We start from the raw sequence: 27,393 nt of genomic DNA, 5'->3' as shown, positions 1-27,393 counted from the left end.
TTCAATTCAAAGACAGTTTAAAGCAAACCAAATAACCAGCACTTCCAGCTGCATGTGAGTTCAAATGCACCTTGTATTTTGAATTTCCTAGAGAGAGGCTCTAGGCTTAGCTAGTAGGTCTTGGGTCTCACCCTTGGCATGTTGGTCCTGGGACTCATCCCTCTGGAACCATGAACTCTCCTCCCAGACAAAAGCCTGCAGGGTCAATCATAGGAAACTGAATCCAGTTTAGGGTTTCAGTTTCTGGGCACTGCACTCAGGGACCAGATGCTTAGTGAAAGGTGTGTCAGAGTTCACTTTCAGGCACTTAAGTGCTCTTGTTTTCCTTTAGATGGCCTCTAGCACAACCATCACAACTCTAAGAAACTCAGGCAGAGAAATGCCAAGTTAATCCATGCTGATGAGTTTTAGATGCATGTTAAGCATTGAGCTGCTTGACCCTACAAAGACCTAAGCAACCTTGAGGGAGGTGCAAAGTGCACCTGAAGCAGCCCCAAGAATGTAAACCTGAAAGGGTAGGTGGTTAAGGAAGTAGGCACTTCCAGGATTGAGTGGTGACTGATGAAGGTATTTTAAGCACATAATTTGGGAATTAGGTGCCTAAGTGCCTCCTTGAATGTAGTCCCAAACATTCTTGTTCTGCAGCTCACTGCAGCAGCCTGTATATTGGCTTCACTGCAATTTGGGACACACCTCCACTCTGGGCTGCTTGATGTTCATCAGGACCCTGAGATAGAGAATAAAAAAACAACCAGGTTATCCCCCTTCTTACTGTTCTGCTCATTGTCAGACTACTTACAAATTGCAAATCTTTGAGCAGGAATTAAAAATGAGCCAAGAACGAGTTCAAATTCACCACTGAAACAATATCTCAGTGACAGTTATTCACGAGAGACAAAAAGTATCCGACAGGTAAAATCTTGAAAAAAAGTTTCATGAATGTTTAATGCAAGTTTTAAGAATACAGCCTGCCAAACCAGAGTAAAAAGTAAATGTAGAAAAGAAATATGTATAGTAAATTTATACAAAAATAGAGTTACTTCAGACAGAACATGCCTGATGCACCAATAACAAGGAAAAAGATGAACCACGCTACCTACACACAGTTAACTTTGCCAATTGCTACAAATCACAGGCCCTACATGCCAGTTTAATACTGCCAGCCCATTTTTGCCTTTTTTTCTTTGTCAGGCTTGTTCCTCCTCTAGGCAGCAGGGATGGTGACTGATCTGTGGGAATGCGGTTCAGTGGAGGGTTGTTAGCAGAAGTATAGCATGGTACAGTGGGAAGGGCAGAAGGCATGTCATGCCTCATACACGAGGTAGTTTATTTGCAGCAATGCTGAGGACTATGAAGGCTTGAAGAGCATGTACTGAGTGATAGCTACATTTTTTTCTCCCTTCCTGCCTTTTCTGGTTTTGGGATTCCCTTAGATATGCAGCTATGCCTCCTATTGGAGCACTGTTAGCCTCTAATCCCAGTTTAGAAAAGATGTTAAGAGTGAGAAGAGGTGTTCAGATTTTGTATAAATCCCAGAATGTATAGCAAACTATTTGGGGGCTTTACTGTGCAGGAGTTTTCAGACTAGTTTTTATGTGTCAGCTAGGTATGGGAATTTAGGTTATTAGAGCTGCATAACTCCCTATGCGAACACTTGGCATTCCTTTTCAGAATTAAAGTAAACTTTATTTGATTTGCTTTAATTCATTAGCTGGGTAAATTAAGCTAAATGGAAAAAACATGAATGCTGAATGAGTACATGAACACAAGGCTTTAACATGGTTTAGCTAATCTACTTTAGATCTAATTTGGACAAATTTTCCTGACTCTCCAAGTAGACAACTATTTAAGGCTAGAGCCTACAAGGAATGCAGATCCTGAAAGCCTAGCTTAAGGCGCCTGGCTCGCAGAGGGGACCTCTGCATCGGGTGACTTGGGTCCCTGCACAGTTTGCATACACAGTTCCCAGAGAGACAAGCAAAAGGACATCTAGAAGCAGCCAGTGAAGGAATGAGCACTGGGGTCACAGGCAGCACGGCCCCCTTGAGAGCCTACGTCTTTCCTACACAGCCTCGGATGAACATTTATATAACCTGGGAACTACAGCCCAGAGTCCTCTTTGGCGGGTGGGCACCTTCAGTGTGTCCTCCTGAAGAACAGGGTAAAGCTCAGCCCTGACAGACGCTGGTGGGACTGCCACTGTCTCTTGCACACTGCCCTGGCTAGCAGCAAAGCAGCTTCACCCACATGGAGGGGAATCCCAGCTCCTTTGGCCTCAGAGGTTCAGGCACGTATATCCCAGGAGCAAGCATCTGTGATCAGTGTGAGCTAGGGCTCCTTCCCTCATTGTCTCCAAGTGCAGAAGAATGCCAAGGGAGGTTGTGAGATGACCCTGAAGCCCATTGCTTTGAGCATTTACTGCCAGACGTTCCTCCTCCCGGGGCTGCTCCTGTATTTTACAGCAAACAATAATGGATTTTAAAGAGAAAGTGGCCACAGCTGCCTTCTGTGGGATACTTCATCCTTTGGATGGCTGCTCGTGATCTCAGAGTGGTCCAAAGGGAAACCTGCAGCATCCTCCAGCTTCCCTGTCTGGCTGTCAACACACAGCTCCCCAGTCTGTGCTCAGACTGCGAGGAAGGGCAATTGCTTCCTCCTTCCTTCCTGTCCTCCTGCCCTAACAAATTCCACACAGGCTTTTCTCACCACATTGGTACACTGAGGAATGCTCCAACGTGCAGTCTGCCCTTTATCTGGCTACTACTGTGAGCAGTTAAATTTCTTTCCTCCCCACCCCCAGGCATGGGGATGCATATTGCTCAACTTCTTTGGCCAAACACATTCCTTAACTATAGTTCAAAGCGTGACCCATCAGTTATTGAACTATGGCACGCTTCTTCACCACTGCATGTGCTGCAGGGGTATGGACAGCTAAGCCTGGAAAATTACCTATTCGAGACACTGCGAGACTGAAGTGTCATTGCTCACAGTCATCTGGAGCAAAAGACAAGCAGAACTGTCCAGCTGCTCACCTCTGTACAGTGATGCATCAGCCACATTTTTATTCAGGGTTTAACATGTATCATCATAACTTCAATTTTCCATCTGACTTTCATGCCACTCAAAATTCAACTTAAAGGCAGCCCTGACACATTGTTTGCGTTAATCAAGGCAGAGATCCAGCTGCATTTTGGCACACAGCTTGTGAATGGATGCTGCCTATGGAACAGCCCAAGCTGCGTGAGAGCAACTGCCTGTGCTTATTCACAAGTAAGGCCTAGGGAGACAGTGGGAAGGGGAAAAGAAAAAAAAGAAAATGCATACACTGAATTTTTGAAATTAAAGGCTGTGATGAAGAAGGTAATTGAGCTTGAGTAGACAGACTTTCCTTACTGTCTAGCAATCCCTCATTAGCACATTCAGTCTTGTTTGCATGAATCTAGTGGAGAGCCTGGATTTCTACACTGTAGCTACACATGGGCACACTGAACTGGTACAACACTCTGACAGCAGGGACTTTCCCTTTGACACAGCTTGCTTCACAGATCCTGAACAAGGATGCACGCAAACAAGATGTTTGCTTGCATTCCCAACACTTACTAAGCTCTGAAAAACCCTTCCTATTTTCCTTAAAATTGTATGAAGTGAAATCTACCCATGATAGATAAAAACTGGCACAGACTCAACATGGCAACTGAATCAGCAGCATGGTCCTCAATTTCTTCAATTTAACAGTTAGGGTACTCATCCTGTCTGCAACATTTCTCTGAGGGAGGCAAAACGGAAAGCCACCAAATGTGGCAGAACCCTGCCAGGATGGCACTGGAGGAGTCTGACACTTCTTATTTTGCAAGTGATGTTTTGCAACATTGCTTATGTCTATGCAACTAGACCAGAAAGTAGCTGAGAAACTGAAACTGGCACTTGTGGCTCTTCCCTCTACTCACCTTAAGAAGCATTGGGGCAGAGGTGATGAGAATGGTACCCTCCTGAGAGAGTGCCAGCTGAGTACCCCTCAAGGTCAGAGAAGGAACTGAATGTCTCCTACTACTTGTACCTGAGAGCTAGTCATTAAAAATGGAAGGGAGGGGGGATACTCTTACAATATTATTTCACTACCTTTATTTTTAATGAAAGAACTGACTCTTGCTTTTTTTCCCCAAAAGGAAAATCTTAAAAAATAGCATGGGCTCAATCCCTACCAACTGTGAGAAAAAATGCCACCTGAACTCACTACAAATAAAACTCTGTACTGCCTCACCCAGCTATTTAATTTTTTGTGTATTTATGTTATATGCCTCATGTGCAGCATTATTTTGTCAATAAAAACTTAGCTGTTACTGTCAATTATAGGGATCAAAAGAGAAAAAAGATGGAATTAAAAATTCCTGATTTTATCTTCTCACAGAATATTTTCATGCTCCTTAGAAATGCCTTTTAAAACTAAAACCAGTAAAAACCCACAGGTCCCTTCTGATTCTTTATTTCAATTATAATGTCATATTCCCTAAAACAGCAGGAGTGGATTTTTATTAAAATTACAGGAAAGAGCTTTTTGACAGGCAACTTCAAAATTCTGTAGGTTAGATTCAATTGTAAATCAGCAGAAGGGAATACTCTGGACTGAATGCTACTGGATTGATGGAAGGACGTAACTTCAACTCGCAGAGCCTGATATTCTTCCCAGTGGAGTCAAGCAAAAAAAATTCTCCTTGATTTCAAAGTGGAACCAAATTAAGTGCTTAGTTTTAAATGGAGTTGCCAAGCTCCAAGTCTATCAGCCAGTTGGTATGGGAGATGCCTTTTAACTTTAGAAAATTAAGAGTTTTACTGTATCTAAGTCATATGTATTGAAATTAACTCAGTGCATGCCTAAGCTCTGCTGCTAACTGCATAAGTCTGAAGTATACTGAAGTTACATTACTTGCATATATTACACAATTTATTTTCTATGTATAGCACATGATATACTGCACTGCGTTACATTGAGAAATTACTGAAGTTACAAAAGCAGAATCTCAAAACTTAGGAAATGCCAGAAGCAAGGTAACCCATGTGACTAATTCAGCTTCCCTCTGCATACGCATCACAAATGGACTCCATCATCATGATCACACATGATTTTTCTGGGAAGGTCTTTCTTTTTCTGTTCACTGAATGAACAGCACCTGAATGAGATTCCTCTAGAGGCTTATTTTACCTCACTGCTCTACACATTGCCCCATCCCTTACTTCCCAAATAATATTCACACCTCATTCTGAAGACCAAGTACTGATTTCCTTAGGAGGGTTTGAGGTTTATGTTTAAACTTTAATAAAGCAGCATCTGAAAACTCTATTTCAAGGAGTTTATATTCACAACATTCCAGCAAAATGAGCTGGGTTTATTATTCCCTTTTACAGCTGACAGATTACAAGTGTTCTCCAATTTGTGCTCATCTACTTAAAGAAATGAATTCCTGATTATTTTTTCCAGAGCACTTTGCATTTGCAGAATTTTCTCTATTCAAAGCAGAATGTCCATAACCTTCAGCAAAAACTGTGAATGCCCAGCACTTTTTTCAGAGTAAGTCCTGGGTTTAAACTCAAGCCTACATAAAATGGAGAGCACAGCCTTCACACAAATTATTTATTTTGTGGCTTATATTGCGTAGAAGAACTTGGGTACAGGCAGGAACAGAGTTGAGTTCTCTGAGCACCACTCTGCAGGCTGAGGGAGACCCTTACTTCTTTCTCACTGTGCAGAGTACAACTGATGCTGCACAAGAAGTAAGGATTATATAGACAACAGACTGCTGTATATCCTGTGCACTGAATAAGGCAGGGAAGTTGTGGAAAAACACTTATGTGACCATGTATCATGATGTGCCTTGATATATTAGTTACCCAGGCAACTTTAATTCTGAAATTTCCTAACCTTTTTTTTCATTGAATGATAAGTCTTAGCATTCTTTAATATAGTTTTTTTGTTGTGTGCAACTTCCTAAAATGATTCCCTCTTCTCCCCAGCCCAAGAAAAAAACAGGTAATAGAACATATAGAGCCATACTGACACTCACAGTGCTGCCTCACAGAGTTTGCATTACAGCAGTTCTTTCAACCCTCAAATCTACAGTTCATCGAAAGAGTTAAACTTTTCAACTGCCATATCAGACCTTTGACCATGAGCAAACAAAGTAACATCTAATGAGAGAAGCAAAACATTGCCATCCTCACCACCAGAAGAACTTGCTACCCATTTTGTGCCTGCTCATTGTGGCTATTTAGTAACAGCAAAAGGACAGGATGCTTTGGAAGCCCAAGGTATAATCAGGGACTTGAGGAACAGGCTTTTGTAGTCACAGGGCTTTCTGTCCTCGCCCTTTTCTGATCTTTGTTCCCTTGTGTTCCTCCCTGACCATCTCCGACCTCCACCTTGCTGTAGCTGCTAGGCCCAACTTCAAACTTGTGTTCCAGGCTGCTGCTTCTCTCCTCCTGTGGCCAGGCTCAAAGAGCAGCCACGCTAGGATCGACCGACAGCTTCTTTACTCAGCTTCTGGTCTGGGAGGTTCAGCACTTTCTGGATGAAGTGAAAAACAATTACACAAAAAGTCTCACTTAGCCACTGCTGACTGAGGTTAGAACCAAGACTGCTTGGAGCAAAGGGGAGCTACAGAAAATTTATCTGTCAAACTTGAGCACAGTAGGGCCTGGAGAAACCTTAGTTTAACTTGGAAATATTTGGACAAATTTTCACAGGCAGTGAGCAGGCATATCTAAGTATGCAAAAGGTAATGAGTCTGCCAAATTTCAAGTCCTTGTTCCAAGGTATGAAAGAACTAGAGCTTTCCAGGCAAACTGTGTAGAGAATTTAAGAGGAAAAAACCTTTTTTATTTTTATGATCTCCTTCTGAGAAACAGCTGAACAACTTTCATTTAAGTTTCCCAGAAGAATTCAGGCTGGAGCATGGAAGATGTTAGCTGGAATAGTGAAGTTCTGGCAAAATAATAAGGTACTGCAAACAGGGTCTTGTAATTCACCAAAAAGATACCTGTGCCTCACCAAATACTGTAGGTATTTTCAGTGTAGGCAGTCAATTAACATTTTCTAAAAACACACCAATTTTACATGCAACATATTCTTCCATTTTGAGGGTTTTTTCAGATTTTGTTGGCACTTGTCTTGAAAGCTTCATAACCACATAATTTTCCTACTGATCACTCTAAGATGGGTCTTACAACACTTTTAAATCAAGCATACCATGTAATTGGACCCTGAAACTGTCAGAGAATCTAGAAAACATGCATAAGTCATAAATAGAGGCAATTCCTCTCTGCAGGTATGAGACAACAAAAAGGCTAGAAAACAAACTGATCTCATCATTTTAGCAGGTTCTTAATTTCTAAATGAAACCCCACAATTTGAATAAAAACATTATTCACACTCCACTTGCTGGTGATTCTGAGTAGATCTATTCCCCTGATGGGTTAATTCCACAGTTTTCATTGGATTCATCACTTTAACAGAAATCAATACCTCAGTGGGTCTTCCTGCAGCTTTCAGTTCAACCTCTAACACCCAACAAGCACACCAGATACTTAACCACTTTTCAATGCAAAAATTGTAATGCACCAAAACCAAATTACAGGAATGGAATAAAACAAAGGCATTAACATTATACTATAGAGCTAATTTGCTCTCCTCCACATTTATTTATTTAAAAGGATTCTGTTAGATTTCCTTTGATACTTCCAAAGTCCCACACAATATACATTCACTTTATTGTAGAGTACATTCGGATCCCAGACCACACCATCCAGTAGTCCATCAGTCATGAGTGGTCAATGTCATACTTGTTCCAAATAAAATTAAAACCGTAGTTCTCGCATAGTGCAGTAAGCATTAATGGAGTTCAGGCTCCCTACATCAGTTTAACTCCAACTCTATAATAAATGAGGAAAAAAGGAAGATGCTAATAATATGAATGCAGAGTTGAACCTTCCTGAACTCTGCAACAATTCAGATCCAGGATTCCAGTCAAGATTTTTCGGTACATCAAGTTTAACTAAATAGCACTCCAACTTTTCTTCCACCCCAAAAATTCACAAATGAGAAAGTAAGGTGAAGGCCATGACAGTTTATTTGGGAAGACTGTACCTGTCTGATAATGTTGTATGTATGCATATCACAGCTTATCTTCCTCCTGGATGTGTACATGTTGTTAACACTAACCTCCTAGAATACATCAGGTGGACCAAGATCAATTTCTGAACAGGTCTTAATACCTCCACGTAGAATTAGTTTGACTGTAGTCTGATCTAATTACTGCAAAGACATTTAATAAAACAGTATCTGGCTTAAGCAAACATAATCCATGGAACTCAGCTCAAACCTAGCTCATCACTATCTCACTTAATTAGATGACATATGGGAAGCTGGAGTACTGCTGTGAAGAGCTGTTAGTGGAAGTGGTGAGTTTTGAATGTAGAACAAGACACCATGAGGAAGATAAAGAGCAACTCAGCCCTATGACTATGGTCCTTATTTTATGGTCAACCCTGTTGTCTGCAGCATTCTTTAATAGCCTGGAAATAGTCTTTCCTCACTGATTGTCCTTTCTTTTACAAATACTGTTTTTTTCTTGTTATTCTGTATTTTACTTCTTTGGGTATGTACAAGAAGCACTGCCAAACACAACCTGCGCATAATAGCAATCTCCAAGCATTTGCGGATGAATCTTAAAACTAAAACTACATTCTCACATTTATTCCTCTAAAACAGGTGTGGGGCTAAGCTACAGAAGCACACATGATCGAGCGAAAGAACTGCACATTTCTGCTGCAGAGGTGAGGAATGATTTGTACTTAAATGTAACTGTTGCTTAACTTCCTTCTCCAGGCTTTCATTTGTTTAAGCTATCTTTGATTAATTTAATTCAAAACAAAAAAGTAAACATTTTGCTTCCTTGGAAGGTTTTGTTATTTTAGTTTAGGAGAAAAAAGATAGGATCAATAATCCCCCTCTTTCATACTGACCTATAAGAAGGAAACCAACAGGTAAGAAACACAGACTTCAGACTTAATTCAAGAGAAATAAGCCAGAAAACTCTTTAAAAGATAGTGTTTACATATATATAAATGCACCCTGCTTGTCAAAAATATATATACAAAAATTAAGACAATTGTTAATTCTTGAGTGTTACAAACATAAAAATGCCACCTGTTTTCCAAGTCAGTTCAGCCAAGACTTATTTCAGATCATATATATTACTGAACATCCCTGAAAACTTGTAACTTAGTAAACTAATGAATCACAGTGGAGTTTCAACTCAGACAACTGGCAATGTAGATGCAAGTCTGAAGTTAAACTGAATCAGCAACTGAAAAATAAGCAGATAATTTCAAACTTAAAAAAAATGTTGCAGCCGCATAGCTTGCATTAATATCCCCTTGATACATATAATTTTTATTAGGCTAGCTCTTCAAATTTCCACTCACAGTAATGCTATATACTAAAAAAAACCACAAAAAACCAAACCTCACTGTATTACTCATTTCGGAAAGGGAATTAAGTGCCATATTTTTGTATATGTGCTTAACATCCAAGTACATGTAACAAGTAGTCTCCACTTTCAGGGAAAGTGTGAATAGATTTAAGTTCTCCTTTTTGAGCCAACATTTGTCGTAAGACAGTACTTGCTGTGCAAACTGGATGGCAGCTGATTTTTTTCCAATCAATGTGAGGTTTCATAATCAGTTCCTGTCATAGGCATCAACCCTTCATTCATTCAATCATAAAAATGTGACTTACTAGAAAAGGAAAAATAGAGTCTAAAGGCACAGAATCACATAGCTGCTCTAGTAGGAGTCTGTAAACAGAGAATCATTTGAATTCAGGAAACCCAAATCTAGGAAAGTAAAAAGGCATCTGAAGCAGGCTTTTACCTAGCCAACTTCCTTAAAGACCCAAAGGGTTTTGAGGTCTACAAAGTATGCACTAAAATACCATATTTCAAAAAGCAATAAGGCAAATAGTATACTCATTATTCCAAAAAAGTTACAATGGTAGTGTAGGCATACACAGTATAACTTAGTTACAATGCGTGGTACTGTTTCTACTACATAGCCCTATAACTGTTTCCTTTCTACATAATTGGAGATTAAACTGGGGTTCCAGGTGAACAAAATCATCCTTGTACCACTGTCTACCACTGGCAAGAGTTCTTCAGCAGCAGCAGCATTTGCTTTGCCGCCTGGGTCATGTTCATGCTAAGGGAAGTCCACAAATCAAAGATCAGAGATTAAACACTGTCATACTTGTGAAGAGCTTCTTCTAGTTTTTGTGTCACTTTTTGAAAAAAGAGTATTTGCTGTTGCAAGAAATGCTGCATCTGTGATTTGAAGTCCCTCACACGAATTTTGTGGAAATGATTAATTTCTGCTAGGGTCGCAAAAGAAATAATGTTACAGCGTTCTTGAATGCCCTCAGCTTTTTGGAGCTCCATCTTCCCCTCTTCCACATGCCGCTTACTCTCCTTTACTTTGGTAAGGGCTCCTGTGTAAAGAACAAAACAAAACAGTTGAACTGTGAGGACAATGTAGTCTCGACTACTGTACTTTAACAAGTGATTTAATAATAACAAGGATTTGTATAAGGCTCATTGTAAACATATTTATATGTGTGCATATATATATACTAATGAAAAGGAATAAAATAAAAGCTTTTTCATATTAAAAAAATTATAGAACAGTGATTCTTGTTTAAAAAAAAAACCACTTTTTAAAGGCTGTAGCTTGCAAAGGTTAGTAAAACATGCCTATTTCACAATCTTAAAAATCAGATAGTGTTCTTCAGAGAATAACTGATAAATATATACCAGTAGTGGGAAAAAATGAAAGCACTAGAAAACTAGTCAGATCAATTTAAGCCTATATAAACATCAGAAAAATAACCTCATTAAGAAATTGGACTTAGTGAAACATCACTTTTCCCAATCTTTGTGAAACGTCAAAAGAACTGAATATGTAAAATCTTGCCATACCATTCTGCTTTTACACTACAGATATCCCCAAATTAATTATTGAGTACTAGAGAATCTAAAAGCTTATTTCAAAGTAGCACATGTCCAGGTAGACCTAACGCAGTCTTGTAAGAGCTAGAAGAAAAACACAGCGAAAGAATTGACAGTCCTCCTTCTCCAAATAGCTAATTAAACCACTCACATCCTACAAAAATGAAGTATCACCCAGAACAGACCTACCCAAAGCAGATTCATATAATGACAGAATACCAAGATACATCTTAAGACATTCATTTTCTTGGACTCAATTACCCATAGAGCCCCTTCTTTGCCTTAAATATTACATACATACTTTATTCTTATAACTAAAACCAATCAGACCAATACAGCTTTTATCTTCTCACAAGATGTTAGTGATAGGACATTTTTCACATCCTTTACAATCACACTTAAATTACTTGTTCCTTCAACTATTTGTAATGTCTTAACTCTTTCCTTTCAGATTACCCTTCTTACCATACACATGGCTACAGTTCAGTGACGGGACTCCCTTTACATTGCCCTTAAGAAATGCTTTTCTGGACTCCCTACAGTGACGCTAGGCAACAAGCTAACAGAGAAACCTCTCTGCCTATATATTCCAGGGGGACAACCTCCAATCCATCTGCTGGGGGAGCAGGTTTGTCTTCTCATTAGCCTGAATCCACACATGTAGTAAACACCATTAAACAGTAAAAACGCAGTTCATCAGCAGTAATGCTATCTTGTGTCCTCTCCTCCTTATGCCTGTTTTAACAAGCCATTTCAAACGTGCCTCCCCGCAGTGCCCTGACCCATCTCTGCAATTCAGATCTGGAGCATGACCTTGTGCCTGGACGCATCTGTCTTTGCTGCATGCACAGCGGGTTGGGATGCTGCTCGCTGCATTTCGTTCAGGCACTTCTCATGTTCCCCTGCCTGCTGTGGCTCATCCCCTGCCCACCTCCAACCCCTCACCAGGCAGTCAGGTAGAACGTAGTGTCAAGGTACACTCTTACTAGAACCAAGTCAAAATATCAGGATTTGGCAGGCTTGGGGAAAAAGACTTTGTTGCATTTTTTACATGAAACGGGAGTTGTGTCTTGCATTATACATAAAATCTGGAATTCCTAAGATCAGAGAAGCATACGTGACTTTCCTCCGTTCAACTTCTAACAACACCTTCTTAGGTGTTGCAGGGGATGTTTTTAATTGCAGTCAGTCAGAAAATACCTCCTCTGTTATCAGTACTTTTTCTGCTTAATTTGCATTTAAGCTGTGCTGTATGTGGTTATCTCCTGTCTGCAGCCCTGGTATGAGCTCTCAGTCACAAGCATAAGATATTCCCCTCTGGTGTGGCATACTTGCAGAAAGACCATAAGAAAGATTTTCCCTTTCTTTTTTGAACTGTGGCAGGGACGTTTTTAAGAAGGTAAGCATAGCCTGCAGGCTGCGTGGCTGAGGACACTGTTATTTGAGTGGCAGAAGCCATGCTCTGAACCCAGTGCTCCGAAGAGCTGCCTGAAGGCCAAGGGCAGTGGCTCTCCTGGGGGGCTGAGAGGTGGTGGCAGGGCTCCACACCTTCCTGGCCCCCATGGCATGCTGGCGTGGTGGCTAAGCGCTTGGCATTGACTGCTTCAACTGATAGACCTCATCCTCTCTAGCCTGGCCCAAAAAAACACCACCGAAAAGCTTTTTCCACAGGCAGTGGTGCCAGCAGTGGGACTGTTCCAGAAGATCTGTATTTTCTCCTCTAAGGAGTGAGGAATCTGTGAGGTAGGGCATGATCTGAAAAATATTTAATCCCTTCTTCTGCAAAAAGGACGCTTCTTTCAACAAACAAAACCAGGCTTAGCAAAAATTTTCTCTGCATTCTGTGGGCATGGCAGGAATCCATGGACGGCTGTGAAAAACTGAAATTTGGGACTTACTGGAAGCCAGATGGAGCTGGTTAAATAAACATGACAACTCTTCAGTTGTGATGTGGGAAACAGCTTTAGATGTTATTTCTAGAATGACCAAACTGGAAGAAAAATACTGAAATTTACAGCATCAGCAGCTGAAAGCATAACTAAGCTCTGGAGCATGAATAATCTTAAAATTATTTTACATCAATAAAAAACATACATTACCAAACACTAAAGCCCTCCAGACTAGACATATCATGCATTATGCATTTTTTTTGCCACTGAAAAAAAACCAGGAAGATATACAATTAGGGAAAGGGATCCAAGGGGAAAACTTGCAACCGTTAACACTGCTCTCTTAATGCATATGGATTCACACTGGTCCTATAGTGGAATTTCTGTTAAAACCTAGACAGACCACAGCTGGACATCAGCAATATAGGACAAAAGCTTACACATATGCTTGAGTACAAACTTGCTTGTTTTTCTGAAGTGCCTTTAAATGCAGTGTTGAATTATTAGTAAAACAATTAATCTTAAAATAACTTAATAGAGGAAAATTTTAGCTTATTTTAGGACAAAGGACCTTCCCCAAACACACAGAAAAAAAGCCCATGTGCTTTATTTTAAGAAGCAAATGAACATGTGTTGTAAAGTGTCATTTTTAATTTGTTCAGAATCTACTGAAGTCTGCAAGACTTAGTTTAGTAAATCTTAGGAAAAAGTGTTGTTACTTTGCATGTCTTTGCAATAACATACCACATTTCAGCCCAAATTTTCTCCAAATACTTCTCCATAGCCTACAGCACTCGTATTTTAATCTACATGAGCAAAACTCTGAGCCAGAGGAGAGATTCATTGATGTCAAGGGTGCAATGATCCATGCAGGTTTCTAATGGTGAAAGGGGGGAGGAGGACAAGGTGAGGGAACTGGGGAGCAGAGAGCAGCCCCTTATGTGCACCCCTGCTTGAAAACAAGGGTCTTGCTCAGAGATGCCCAAGTATGGGATGGGTCCCATGGTAATCTCTAACGCCTCCCAGCCCGCAACTTCTAACCCATTTCACCTCAGGCTGTACACTGTGAACTCACCCACCTCCATCCTCACTAATCTATCCATTGCCCTGAGCACCTAATCCAGCACCTCCCAGCACCCACTGCCACCCTCGCAGGCTGTTGAGGCTGAGCAAGCCCCTCCAGTCTAAGTACACCTGCAGAAACACCTCCTGGTTTCTGAATCTAATGATGTGAACATCACCATTGGTTTGGACAACCCCCAAAAGCAAGATGTATTTAAAAACAAAAGCAGAATTATGGCAGCCCTAGAAAACGCTAACACACATTTTAGGGAAAAGAAATTAAAGAAGCCACCTCCTAATGCATATTAGCTCAAGGAAACCTCCTGCTGAATACATGTCTGGGATAAATACCCACCAATGCACTGTTCCCAGAGGGATGGAATACATAAAAATAAATTCTTGGGGGTTTTTTAGCTCCAGCTCTACAGATTCTGTAAAATCTTGCCCACGCATTTAAAGTTTCTCATCTGATGAAAAGACCTTCTGTCAAGACATCACGTTCCAGTGATCAGGACTAGCTTTCAAATGGCAAAGAGGGCCTGGATCAAAGATGCTGCAAAAAGTTGTGCTACATCTATTTCTGTTCTTAAAGGTGGGGAAAAGCAGATGTGAATGCTGTTTTTCATTGCCCAAAGCCTGGTGTTAAACAGACAGTGGTGCTCACTGCATGCTGCTAAGGGCATAAGAGAAACTCGCAGGTTTCAATAGTTGTTCTGAAGTATGAGATTAGACAACACAAGACGATATAAACACATTTAACAAGGGACATATGTAGTAATGTACTAGCAGCCAAGACAACAGGGACAATGTAAAATTCTTGCTAGAAATAAATACTTCCAAGCTGTAAAACACACAATGCAAACAGCAATTTAAATGGGTGCTGAGGAGTTACCAGGAAAAAAAGCAGTGTATTGAGTCAGTAAGCTGGCCATGCAAACGTGAGGTTGCAATGAGGCAGGAAGTCATACACATTCAGGAAAATTAAATAAAAAAAAGAATTCTTGAACCTGAGAGCACTCAGGTTTGGGTCAGCTGATGTATTTTCACTTCACCTGCAGTTTTATTACACTAATAAATGCTTTGAGATTGTGTAAAGAGTCAACTAAGGGTGGGTTTGAATCGGTACTTGAAATTATACTCGCTCTCCCTCCATACTGTAAATATGCATATATACCTGTAAACCCATGCTGATGTGTATGTGTCTCCAAGCTCTCCAACTGCATGGCATGGTCAACCTACCAGCAGCTGGCCCTACACTGGTTCTTCACGCTTAGTGTACATGACACAAGTCCAAGTTGCAGCCTGCAATGTGTCAAGAACATAAAAGTTTTGGGGCTCACCTCATGAAGACTGCAATCAAGACTGCTCTTCACTCAACTCCTTTGTCTCACTCGACACCAAGTCTGCCCTGCACCTGCCAGCACATGCAACCAGAAGCTGATGAAGAACAGTAACTGCTAAGGGTGTACCATCGCCCCACTGCCCCCTTTCCACCTCTTCTCAAAGCACCTGAACACCAGCTTTGGAGTGTTGCATACAGCAGTCAGGAGTGAAACGTCAGCTGTGTCTGAAGCTACTAATCCAAATAAAGACAAGCCAAGAGAAAGGGAATTCTTTGGGACAGGAGCCCTTTTTGCTGTGTATTTGCACAGTGCTTACTACAGTGCACACCTGTTTCACAGCTGGGCTTGCTCGATTCTTAAAAAACACAAGCAGTAATTACTGATACTGTTCATAATGGTATCAATGTTTCTGAAAAATCATTGCTGTGGCAGCAATGACTTAACTGCATACAGTACTACTGCATATGGGATGAAACACAAAGAAGCACTGGCTCAACACTGCTAGAACACAGCACTTGAAGCAGCAGTTAACTATCTGATGAAGTCAGGGATGTCTGCAATTCACAGTCACTCTCAGGAATGTCCTTCCCCTTGATATCTTACAAAGAACGGTATTTTCTGAAATACATTTTTAATGGAGCTGCACGAGGGTGGGAGACTGAAGCAGTGAGCTGGGCGCCTGCCCAACAGTATGCGCTGCTCCTCACATTACAGCTCTTTGCCTTTTCCCAGCTGGCTCCGGCACTGCCAGGAGGGAGGTGAGCACGGGGCGGCACACCGCTGGGGACACTGGCTGTGCTGCAGGTGAGAAGCAGTAACTGTTCAGGGGACAGAAATGGGGCACCTGGCCACCAACTCCTCCACCACAAACCTGTACTTAGTCTATTTGTAGACCCTATTCCTAAATGATATGGAAAAGGACAACAGCGGTAAATATGGCAGATTGGGAAAAAGTCCAAGGAGGGTGGTATTTCTGGCCTTGTCATCAGTGGTAACTGTGGCAAAACCAAAGAGTGCCATATTCTTGACCACCACCTTTGAGAAGTCTCCGAGCCATCAGGCTTTGGTGCGACAGCAAGACCTTGTGTCGAAGTCTGAAGGCTCCGCTGAGAGATGGCTCCCTCACAGGGAAGGACAGGTAGGGTTAGAGAACACTGTAATCTTCAAAGAAACATCCAAGTTTGACAAAGAAAATCTCCCAGCACTTGTACCTCAGAAATCTTGTGCAAATAAAATGACCTGTGCAATAAACAATTTTTCATCTTTCCATTATCAGCAAGCTACAAAACAAGATTTGGTGCATTACTTACTAGAAAGTAGAACAACTGATATTTCCACACCATTCAGCTGCCCATCATATTAAATGGTCTAACAGCAGGCGTGATGTGTCCTTCAAAGCATGCTATTGAAGAAAGAGCTTTGAACTAGTCCAACAACTCCCTTTGCTTTACTATTATTACAAGGCACTGTTCTCAGATGAGACACCATCTCTAAAAAGAAGGAAAACCCCAATATATTTATGATGTTGCTTTCATCAAAGGATGCAAAAGAGAAAATGTAACTAGAAATAAGTTTCCTTGTTCCTTACCTAATGGTGAGATCATTTAAATACAGCTCTCTGCTTAAAGATTTGAAAAGGCAAACCCTGGGTAGCCCATGTGCATGTAGCACAGTTCCTTCCGAAAGAAACAACGGTGGAGGAAACAACATTATCTCTAATCCAGCAGACTGCTACCAGAACAAGCCTATCTACATGGCTGTCCCACTTACACCAGATCTAGCAAAGGTGTTGTTACAGGATGACTCAAATGACTAATCCAATAAAAAACTGCATTTGGCCTGGAGGGGAGGGAGACAGTGGCTTAGTTTTATCAATGGCTTAGTTATGTGATCCAGCTCAGCCCAGGGCTACAGAGTCATTAGCTCCAATACAAGGGAAGTTGCAGAAGCACCACATGAAATTACACAAAACATGAAATCCTACTCTCACACCCCCCCCCCCAATTTCCCCCTCTCAATTCAAAGTGCAATGATGAAATTGTCTGTGGCAGAATAGAGATTTTAACTACATTGACAGATTATTTGCTTAAGAATGCTCTGAGCACAGATTAACAAAAGAAGCCCACATTAAGATTCTGCAAATTCTTTACATTTTCTGGCCAAGATTTAGAATGGAAAGCAGCATAATGGGAATTTGCCTGAAATTAAAACCAGAAGACTTCTCCAGGAGAGAGTGAACTCTATAAAAGAAACGTCACAGGGAAAAAGTACCATTACAGCAATTAATGTAGGAATGACTCGTTACTTTAAAATCTGGTTTTACAGTTTTAAACAGAAAAAAGCAAGTGATCTCCAACATCAAAGGCAAAATGATGAAGTCACTTGTTCTTTAGGAAAGTGCCAACACAACAGAGTTTTCAAAACCAGTCTTTCTAATTCAAAAATTATAGTTTTCTCCTTAAGGGTGCAAAACTACTTTAACAACATACTCTTTTCCAGAGTGAAAGTTAGAAATATAAAAATAAAATATATCAAATTGCAATTACTTTACTATTACAGGGATTTTTGTACAGATACATGACAATCGCTGTAATGCTTTTAGAATCTGCAGCCTAACAAAAGTTAAAAAAGTGAGGTTTATTTTTTATTATTTTGTTGCCCATTGCTCAAAACAACCCCAGAATAAAATAATACTGTCCTATAAATCTAAGCTCGTAAACTACAGTACTGTGCTAACATCTAGGTTAACATTGACTGACTGCAGGGTTATTAATGTCAGACAGAATTATTTGTTCTTCCAGTTGCCCTGTTGCAAAGCTCATCGAAAGCTGTCACCCAGAGATGCATTCTTCAGTTCAAAATGAAATCACCTTCTAATCTACACAATTCAGAGACCATTCACAAATAAAACAGTCTTTGCTAGAGATTATAGAAACTTAATTAACTCTAAGCCCATCTGGTGGTTTTAACATATACATTGATTTAATTCATTGTCTGGGTTTTGGCTGGGACAGAGTTGATTTTCTTTCTAGTAGCTGGTACAGTGCTATGTTTTGAGTTCAGTATGAGAAGAATGTTGATAACACACTGATGTTTTCAGCTGTTGCTAAGTAGTGTTTATATCAAGTCAAGGATTTTTCAGCTTCTCATGCCCGGCCAGCAAGAAAGCTGGAGGGGCAGAAGAAGCTGTGAGGGCACACAGCCAGGGCAGCTGACCCAAAGTGGCCAAAGGGATATTCCATACCATGTGGTGTCATGTCCAGTATATAAGCTGGGGGGAGTGGGGGTGGGGGGAATTGCCACTCGGGAACTAACTGGGCATCGGTTGGTGAGTGGTGAGCAATTGCATTGTGCATCACTTGTTTCGTATATTCCAATCCTTTTATTATTGTCATTTTATTATTGTTATTAGTATCATTATTAGTTTCTTCCTTTCTGTTCTACTAAACTGTTCTTATCTCAACCCATGAGCTTTACTTTTTTTCTTCCTGATTCTCTCCCCCATCCCACTGGGTCAGGGGGAAGTGAGTGAGCAGCTGCATGGTGCAGTTGCTGGCTGGGGTTAAACCACACCACCATCACACTTCTTCCTGCTCTGCTACAATAACAACCCGAAGTCACTGACAAGAACTGAACAGATTGTTTAAATGTATATATTCCATCACTGATTTCATGAGATTCCACTCCAAAATTTAAAGCACACTTTTCACTAGTTTTTTTTTTTTAATTTTATTTAAATCCTCATGGCCTTCATGAAAGATATAAGCAAGACTGTGTAGAAAGCATTTGCCATTTGTTTGCTCTAGTCTGCTGACAAGACTCATGTTTTGGGGGCTAAGCCAAATGTGATTTCATTTTTTTAATTAGAATTTTCAAATTCTGTGCTATTTGAACGAAGCAATTTAAAATAAGCAAGGTACCAGCTGGATGAGTTTATGCAGTCTGCACACATTAACTTGGCATTTTAACTGTTCAAACAAAGTCTAACAATGAAGTCATGGAAAGATGCTGGAAAGGCTGAAACATGTCCTTGTTTCAAAATTGACTTGCAAAAAAGATCGGCCAGCTTGTTTGTTTTTGATAATGTGCTTACAAAGACTTGCAAGAGGTCTGTGAGCTACTTTCCATTTTCAGTCTACAAGTTCTTGTCTTCCCTGTTTGGATGGAAGTCTTCTTAGCAAGACCTGGAGCTCTCTCAGCTGCAAGAGAAGGGCAATGAACCTTTTCTCACCATCTAGATTCTTCATAAGCTTTGAGCGGAAAAGGCATTACATAGCCTTTGAAATAAAATTACTTCCTCTTTCTACAAAATAGTTTTCAATTCTTCAATATCTACACCATCCTGCTACTCTCCAGCTGCCCACAAGGTTTTCCCAGTAGACAAGGCCTTACCACCTGCAATGACCAAGTATCTGTAAGAGCACAGGAGGTGACAATGCACTGCCTGTGGTCAAACCTACTATAGGTGTGAGCTCTGATCAAAACCTCTCCAGCCCATTGGGACTAAGCGGGCACTGTGGATAGACTTTATGGTGTGCTGTGACATGTGCTGTCTCTTCCACAGGAGGAACAGTTACACTCTTCCTCTGCTACCTGCTGTTTTTGAAAAAAAAATCACTGGGGTTTTATCAGCTATGAACACAAACAGTGATCAAGAAGCAAAAAGGTCATTCAGATATTTTTAAAAATAAGTCTCTTAAATCTTGGTATGCAGAGGAAATGGAATTGGTGTCTACATCTTAGAAAACATTTAGACCACTTTCTCAACTCTGTTTTGCAAAAATCATAGCCAAAAGTTTGTCTGTCTACTGTTAACATCATAACGTTAAGAGAAAGGAGAAATCTGGAAAGCAGAGATGAAACAGCAAGTTAGTCCGTATTTCTTCCACTTTCAAGAATTACAAGAGGCCAATTAGAGTAATTCCTCAAAAAAAAATTGAAAGAAATCCGAAAACCCATAACTTCTCTACTTTCACTACTCAAATACAAAGACAAGATAGCCAGACAAGCATGAGCTAGAGTACTAGTGTACACTATCTCAAATTCTCAGATGTGCATAAATTTTCTGAACCTGAACTTGCATGGGCCTGCAGTAAGCATTTATGTTGACAATTATTGAAGTCAGAAGATTTCATCACTTGAGTGAAGCTCTAGCAAGTAGTATTTAGGAATTATTTTGCCAAGAATGCCTAGGGAATTTCCACAAGTAGACCTTAAAAACACAGAAGAGAAGGCATTATCCATTACAAATTAAGTCAGGAGGCTGCTCTTCTTCTCAAAATTAAAGCAACTGAATCTAGTAGTTCTTGAAAGATACACCAGTTCTGCAAAAGAAAATTACAAAAGTGCAGCTTAGTTTTTGAGCCTACTGAACTTAATATTCCTCTTCTATAAATGTTTTGCCAGACTAAAAAAAACCTGAATACAAGTATATTTGTCTAACATATTTGGATCTTCCACTCCAAAAAACACAAGCACGCACAGGAATACTTTCATACAAGCACTTTAGAAGCATTCACCTATGGGGGGGTGAGGGCTATATTCGTACGTGTATTTGGGTGCTTAGATGCTCAAGACACCACTCTGCCATTATCTACCCCTATAGGTGCCAATTTTCCCATAATCGCTTAGTTTTCCAAACAAAACCAATAAAACAACAAGTCATTTGTAAGGGATGTATGCCTTGGTGCTGATATGCTCTGTGCCAGCCTCACTGGGACTCTCAAACCAAGCGTTTCCAGATAAAAACATGGGGTTTCCAACTCAGTGCGTTCCTCACTGTAGGGCTCAGTCCAACGAATCTTTAGACCTGGTCTGGAGTGCACATGAAACCGGGTAAGGTCTCTCACAAAGCGTTGACAAGTTGATCCTCAATTGGCATGTGGGACAGAAAAGTTCGAATCCTTCCTCTGTCTCTCCTGGAGCAGGAAATTTAACTCTTCCTTCCCTCACAGAAAATTCCTTAAACACTGGGTGCTCAAGAAGAAGTAGGCAGAGGGAAAGGAATCTTTTAAAATCTCCTGTTAAAGCTATTGCCATTTAATAAAATACTTACAATATTAATAAGAAAATAAGCAGTTTGAAAACATTCCCACAGTCCATTGGTTCACATGTTTTACGCAAGTGACCAAAATAACAACCCCTTTCTCCACACTTCAGATCATGGATGATGTCCCTAGCACAGGAGGCAGAAAGAAAGACCTGGACCCCAGAGCAATTAAAAGCACAACAGTTAACACATTTTCCTGCTGATACACAGACAAAGCAACAGCTTTGTCTTACATGGCTTTGGTTCATAATTCTAGGAGAAAAGACAATGCCCAAAATGCAGGGAAATTTTTGTCTCTGACTTAGAGATTCTCTGTCCTTGCTTTTGCAGAAGTTGCAGAAATTATTAAAAAAACCCAGACATGCAGACTTCTCAGTCCATACCACAAAACACACTTCCGAATCACATTCAGCAGCTGTTCAGCTATCTGCAGTAGAGCAAACCCGCAGCAGGACAATGCAGTTGAATATTCTACCCACAGACATGGGCATGTTTTGGGCACAGCTGCCTTCATTGTTTGGTCCTTCTCAGGTCTAGGGGAATACAGAAATGGAGTCTAGAAAAGGCCTTGGTTTTTATTGCATGTGGACAATATAGTTGCACTATGTAGAAAACAAAGGAGAACTACTCCTAACTTCAGAGTTCATCTTTTTAAAGGGACGGCTATGTAAGCAATGCATCAATCAGGCTGCTGTTTCTGCCACTTCTAAGAGCACTTTGGGGTCATTTTACTGCACAAAGAAATTGTACACTAGAAAATGAAACACTTGAAGAAAGACACGTTGACTCTATTTTTCAGATGATCTATTATCACCAACAGATATTTGTTTAGTCTATACACCCAAACATAATTCTCAAAACTGTCAACTATTCCAGACAGTAAATTTAAAAGAAAGCTCTTGTGTTGTAAAAACACCAAGCAGTTCATATTTTCATCTGAAGTTTACAATTTGGAATTGAAAAGTTATACCGCGTTACAAGTAACTCTTAAGAGTAATAAAACAGCAATATACTGGGTGTAAAAAACATCATCTTCTCAGTTTTCCTCCAGTTTGCCTGTTTTGTAACAGGAGTGACAGAAACAAACACATAACCTGGTTCTAACTCTGCTCCTATCATGAATGTGGACACTCAAGAGACCAGCCTCTCAAGCCCATGCCATTTTCTGATAGCAAGTAGGTACCTGGATTAATATTGCATTGAAGGCAGTATTAGCCCAGAGGTGCTGGAGCATTAACACCTGCACGCAGGCTGGCTGTACGTTTCTCCAACCAGTTCCAGGACAGTGCTCTGGCACAAAATCAACTCTACGTACGTCATGCTCATGCACTGCTCTGGTGGTAGTTCATTTAGATGAACTTTCCCTGGTTCAGCAAGGTAACCTAACCAGTAAGCACAAATTCAAGCAAAACTATAAAAGAAACAGTGCTGAGTCAAGCACATATCTTATTATTCCCAATCTTCTTTTATACTGCAGTGAAGAACTCTATATAGCCTTAAAGCTTGAGCATATATTATTTAAATACTATATATAATCTGCTGATTTTTTCCACCTAATTAAAAAATCCCTCCCTTTACTTTTTTCCAGAAGCTTACAGATAATCTCATTATTAGTTGACAACTCACTTTAAAATGCTCTACTCCCAAACACAAGGTATTGCCAAGGCCACCCTTGTCTCCAAATCTAAAAATCCTGAAAGTTGTTATCAGAACACAATGCCACAGCAGTTAGCAGAACAACTGCTCAAAGGCAAGACTGCACACTTCCTTTTTCTCTTCAATATTAAGATTGTTTAAGTTTCCACTCACAATTGTCAAGATTCGACAGGAGAATGGAAATCTGACTTTGATGCATGCAATTTTTATGAAAAGCTTACTTTCTTAAATAACAACAAATTGTGCACTTTGTACCAACTCTGTTTCCTCAGATTTTCCCAGCAATAATGCACACCTCCTGGAAGCCTGCCTTTCTGATCTGTTGAAAAAAACTCTTCCAACTCTTTTACTGTCAAACTCAAGGTAATGTTCCAGATGGAAAAACCCTGCAAATGTCACGTAACGGCACAAAAGACTGATCGACCGTGGGTGACAATTCAAGGTCTGCCTCTTGGGATACAGAACACTGCTGATTCATCTCCAAAATAATTTTCAATAAAGCTCATGCATTTTCTCGGGTAACTCTTACACACACCCATTTCCGCAAAGTATATGTGATGTTTTGTCGGTCTCTTTTACAGCTCCAATCCCCCCCCCCCCCCCCTCGATCTTTGAGTTGAAAACTACAGGTAAGGAATATAACAGCAAAAAGAATGAATGATGGCCTAGTCTTCTCACAATGGTGAGGAATATACGAATATCATTAATTTCACAGCAGGGAGATCATCTACACACACATAATGCTACAAACTTGTATTTCTCTCAACAAGTGTCACCAGTTATATAGCAGATGATTCTTCCATTTTTGGAGTTTCTTTCTCTGTTGGATCACAAAGCACTATACAAACAGCAATCTAAACCTCAGAAGTGTGTTTCAGCTCTAAAGATGCTGAAAGGGTAACAGGTAAGCAACATCTTTTTACGATAACAAGGGCAAAGGATGAACAACTCCAACTAAGAACACTGTGGCAGACCATTACTCTTTCAAAGGCCCCAAGAGATTTTAATGTGTGGCCAAACTGAGAAACCCCAGCAACTTCAAACATCTCATCTGACCGTCTGACACTGCAAAATGCACACACCACCATGCCCACCTCAAACAAGGTGGTCAGTTGGAGGAGTACCTGCATTTTCATACTATTTCATATTTATTATCTACTAGATCAGAGATTTAAGACACCTAACGTACATCAAAGAGTAATAGATGTTTTCATACCACTTCATTTCCAAGGTTTGTAAACAAATCCACTAATCTTTAAGGTGTCAGCAGTATAGGCAGATGTGGTTTCTTTCAGACACACGGCCAAATGCAGCAACCTCTGACCAGTAAAATTCTCAACTATGTCTAGACCTTTGGCACAGAATGAAAATTGTCAGTGATGTGTTTTTTGTATTTTTAGCATCAGTTTACCTGAGTAACCACAGAAAGATTTAACGCAAGGCCAGCAAGCCAGACACAGTGCAAATTTAGCCCCTAGTCCCTACATCTGTGTGCATACCACTGATACACAAAAATTCCATCATTTCAGAAAACACGTACGGGTGTTACCTTTCTGGACGTGGATGATGTCTGGAAAGTTAGCCAAATGCCCCTGATACAGCGCTAACAAATCCATCACAGGATCTAGGTCCTGCCGGGGCTGATCTGCAAAGAGGTCCCCGATGGCGTCGTAGGCTTCTGCAGTGAAGGCTATGGCTTGGTTGAGGCCAGACGAAAAGGCCTGCTGGTCCAGCTCAAAAGCCTGACTGAGGCACTTAAAGGAGTGCCCCACCTTCTGGTATTCCTTCTTGAAACCAGTGACTTGTTTGCGGGCAAACTCGTTGGCAGTGTGATTAAGCTGCAGGGCGCTCTCGTCCATCTTCTTCGTGAAGGCTTTGAAGCCATCCACCTGGCTTTCCACCTCCTGCAAGTCCAGGCTGGCCCCAGGGCCTGCGGGGACACTGATGGTCAGGAAAAAGTTGGCACCCACCATCTCGTCCTTCTCAGCCTTGCGCTTGCCTTGTTTCCAGGCCTTCTCATCCGTGCTGGGACAGGTGAGGAAGTGCTGGAAGGCATCGCACTGAGCCAGCACGGGGTGGCTGCACATGTGGTCCATCCACCAGGCCAGGCCTTTGCGTCGTTTGGAGATGAAGTCCTCCTCGAAGCGGCCGGTGGCCTGCTTCTCCGGCAAGTGGGGCACGGAGATGACAGGGAACTTCTCGGCCAGGCGACCGTAGAGCCAGTCAAAGTGCTTGTAGCGGCGGTGTACCTGCTGCCCGGTGTGGCTGGGCACCAGCTTGTAGGCGATGTAGCTCTTCATGCCCTTGAACTTGGTCTGCTTGGTGGGGTCCTCGATGGAGCACTGGAAGGGGTAGGGGTTCTCCTGCCACTCGGGGCCCCGGGGGCCCAGCACCACACACAGCTTGTCCCCATCCTTCACGAAGCCCGACGCCTCGCCCAGCACAAAGGCCTCCCCGCCAGACTTGACGAAGGTGGAGAAGCGGTTGAGGTTGCGGCTCACCGTGGCCGAGCTCTTGGCACCGCCGCCGCCGCCGGGCGGGTGTGGGTGGCCCGCCGGGTGGCCGCCGCCACCGCCGCCGCGGGAGCCCAGGGAAAGCTCGGACCGGGTGGACAGGCGATAGCGGCCGGAGGCCGCGCCGCCCGCCGCCTCGTAGTCGGGGTAGGAGCTGCCCAGGGCGCCCGGCTCGTCGGCCACCGTGGAGCTGTCGTCCCAGTCGTCGTCCCAGTCGTCATCGCTGCCCTGGCTGGGCTGGTAGGAACCGCCGTAGGGCGCCGGCGGGAAGGGGTACCCGGCGCCGGCGGCGGCGGGGGGCAGCGGGAAGGGCTCGGGCGCCGCCGCCGGCGGGGGCTGCTGCGCCGCCGGCTTGAAGGCGGCGGGGGGCGGCAGCGGCTCGAAGCCGCCGGCGGGGAGGTTGGCGTAGCGGGCGGGCGGCGGCGGCTCGGCGGCGCGGATCACCTGCACGTAGGAGGCCGGGAAGAGGCCGCGGTCGCCGCGGCTGTTGACGCCCTCCAGCCAGCCCTCGATGTCCTGCTCGCTGCAGAGGCTCAGCACCTCGTGCTCCCGCAGCGAGATCTCCCCCGGGTTCTCCGACCTGAAGTCGTACAGCGCCCGGGCCCGCAGCGCCATGGCCCCGTCGCCCGGCCGCCCCCCCGGGGCGGGGGGTGGGGGTAGCGGTAGAGGCTGGGGGGAGGGGGGGGGTCCCCGCCGCCGCCCCCTCACCGAACCGCGCCGCGCCGCGCCGCGCCGGCGGGGCTGCGGCAGGAGAGCGCCGCGGCCGCCCTCCGCCTCCGCGTCCCAGCCGGCGGGCACGCTGCGGCGGCTGGCTCCCCGGGCTCCGCTCCGCTGCGGCGCGGCAGAGCTCCGAGTCCCGGCTTCACCCCGGCGGGCGAGGCAGAGCGCGGGGGCCGGGCCGGCGACCGTCCCACGTCGCCAGTTTCGCTAATCCAGAGCCGAGAGGCAGGGCGGAGGAGCCGAGCGCAGAGCGGCCGCCCCCATCGATGGGCCCGGCCCGCCCCTTCCCCTTCCCCGCTCGCCCCCTGGCGTCCGGCCGCCCGCGGGGCTGCCGCCGGGGCCCCGGGCAGGGTCGCGGCCCGGTGGCGCTCCCAAACTGCCCCCTTTGGAGCGTGTCCTACCAGGTTTTACAGGGCGTAACGCCTGCACCTTCAGCCTCTTTAAACGCCTTGACCGATCTCTCATGAGACTGCCAGATTTCCGCCACTCGGGCACCTCACGGTTCCTCCCGACCCCCCTGAGAGGGGTTCCAGCACGTCTCCAGGCTTGGCCGAGAAGGTTGGGCGCCTTCTCGGGTGCTTGGTTTTCCTCCCAGGGCTCCCGCGTGGCGCGCGGGACGAACCGCTGCCCTGGCTGCTCCGGCGTCTCCGCAGGAGGTGCGGGACGCGGATGCGGTGGTGGGGGTTGCCCTATTCCTGGAGGTCCTCCTCCAGCGCCTGTTGCCTACGAAGGAAAGTACGGTTGGAGTTAGGAAAGCGTGAGTTTCGCTTGCACATAATGTGTGTTTTAGCCCTCTCGAACAATGTGGTCATGCTGCTGATGTCAGGTTTCTGTGGAACAGCCTCGATCCCATCCCGGTGCTTTTTTTTCCTGCCCTGGTCATCTCCCCTCATAACTCCTGTGGCACCTGGTCCTGTGTTGTCTAATTGCATGGATCCCATCCCATTAATCATCTTGGAGCTCTCTTTGGAACCCTGGATACAAGTTTCTCTCAAGATTTCTACCTGTTCACGAACAATTAGAAGTTCTCTGGAGGTTCTCTGCCTGTGCTCCCCGGTTCTTCATGCTTTCCCATCAGCATCCCACCAGATACGCAGTTCTTCCTTGTTT

At 43.1% G+C, this 27,393-nt stretch overlaps 1 protein-coding gene across 2 annotated transcripts; it reads right to left on the bottom strand.

Annotated features, from left to right (window-relative positions):
* Positions 1–913: 913 nt before the first annotated feature.
* On the bottom strand, positions 914–26,554 carry SNX18 (sorting nexin 18). 2 transcript variants are annotated; one of them, XM_075019917.1, is made up of 2 exons: positions 24,600–26,548; positions 914–10,534 (listed from the first exon to the last, which is right to left on the bottom strand). In XM_075019917.1, the coding sequence occupies exons 1-2, from the start codon at positions 26,176–26,178 to the stop codon at positions 10,281–10,283; spliced, it is 1,833 nt and encodes a 610-aa protein (XP_074876018.1). In that variant the 5' UTR covers positions 26,179–26,548; the 3' UTR covers positions 914–10,280. The 2 variants fall into 2 exon arrangements, with proteins under 2 accessions (XP_074876018.1, XP_074876019.1); XM_075019918.1 differs by lacking the exon at positions 914–10,534 and adding an exon at positions 20,541–20,669 and having other exon boundaries at positions 24,600–26,554.
* Between the last annotated feature and the right edge of the window lie 839 nt (positions 26,555–27,393).

The sequence above is a fragment of the Buteo buteo genome, chromosome Z (assembly GCF_964188355.1).
Source record: "Buteo buteo chromosome Z, bButBut1.hap1.1, whole genome shotgun sequence".
Lineage (NCBI taxonomy): Eukaryota > Metazoa > Chordata > Aves > Accipitriformes > Accipitridae > Buteo > Buteo buteo.
The sequence above is the reverse complement of the archived record's forward strand: the minus strand, read 5'-3'. Positions and strand labels throughout refer to the sequence as shown.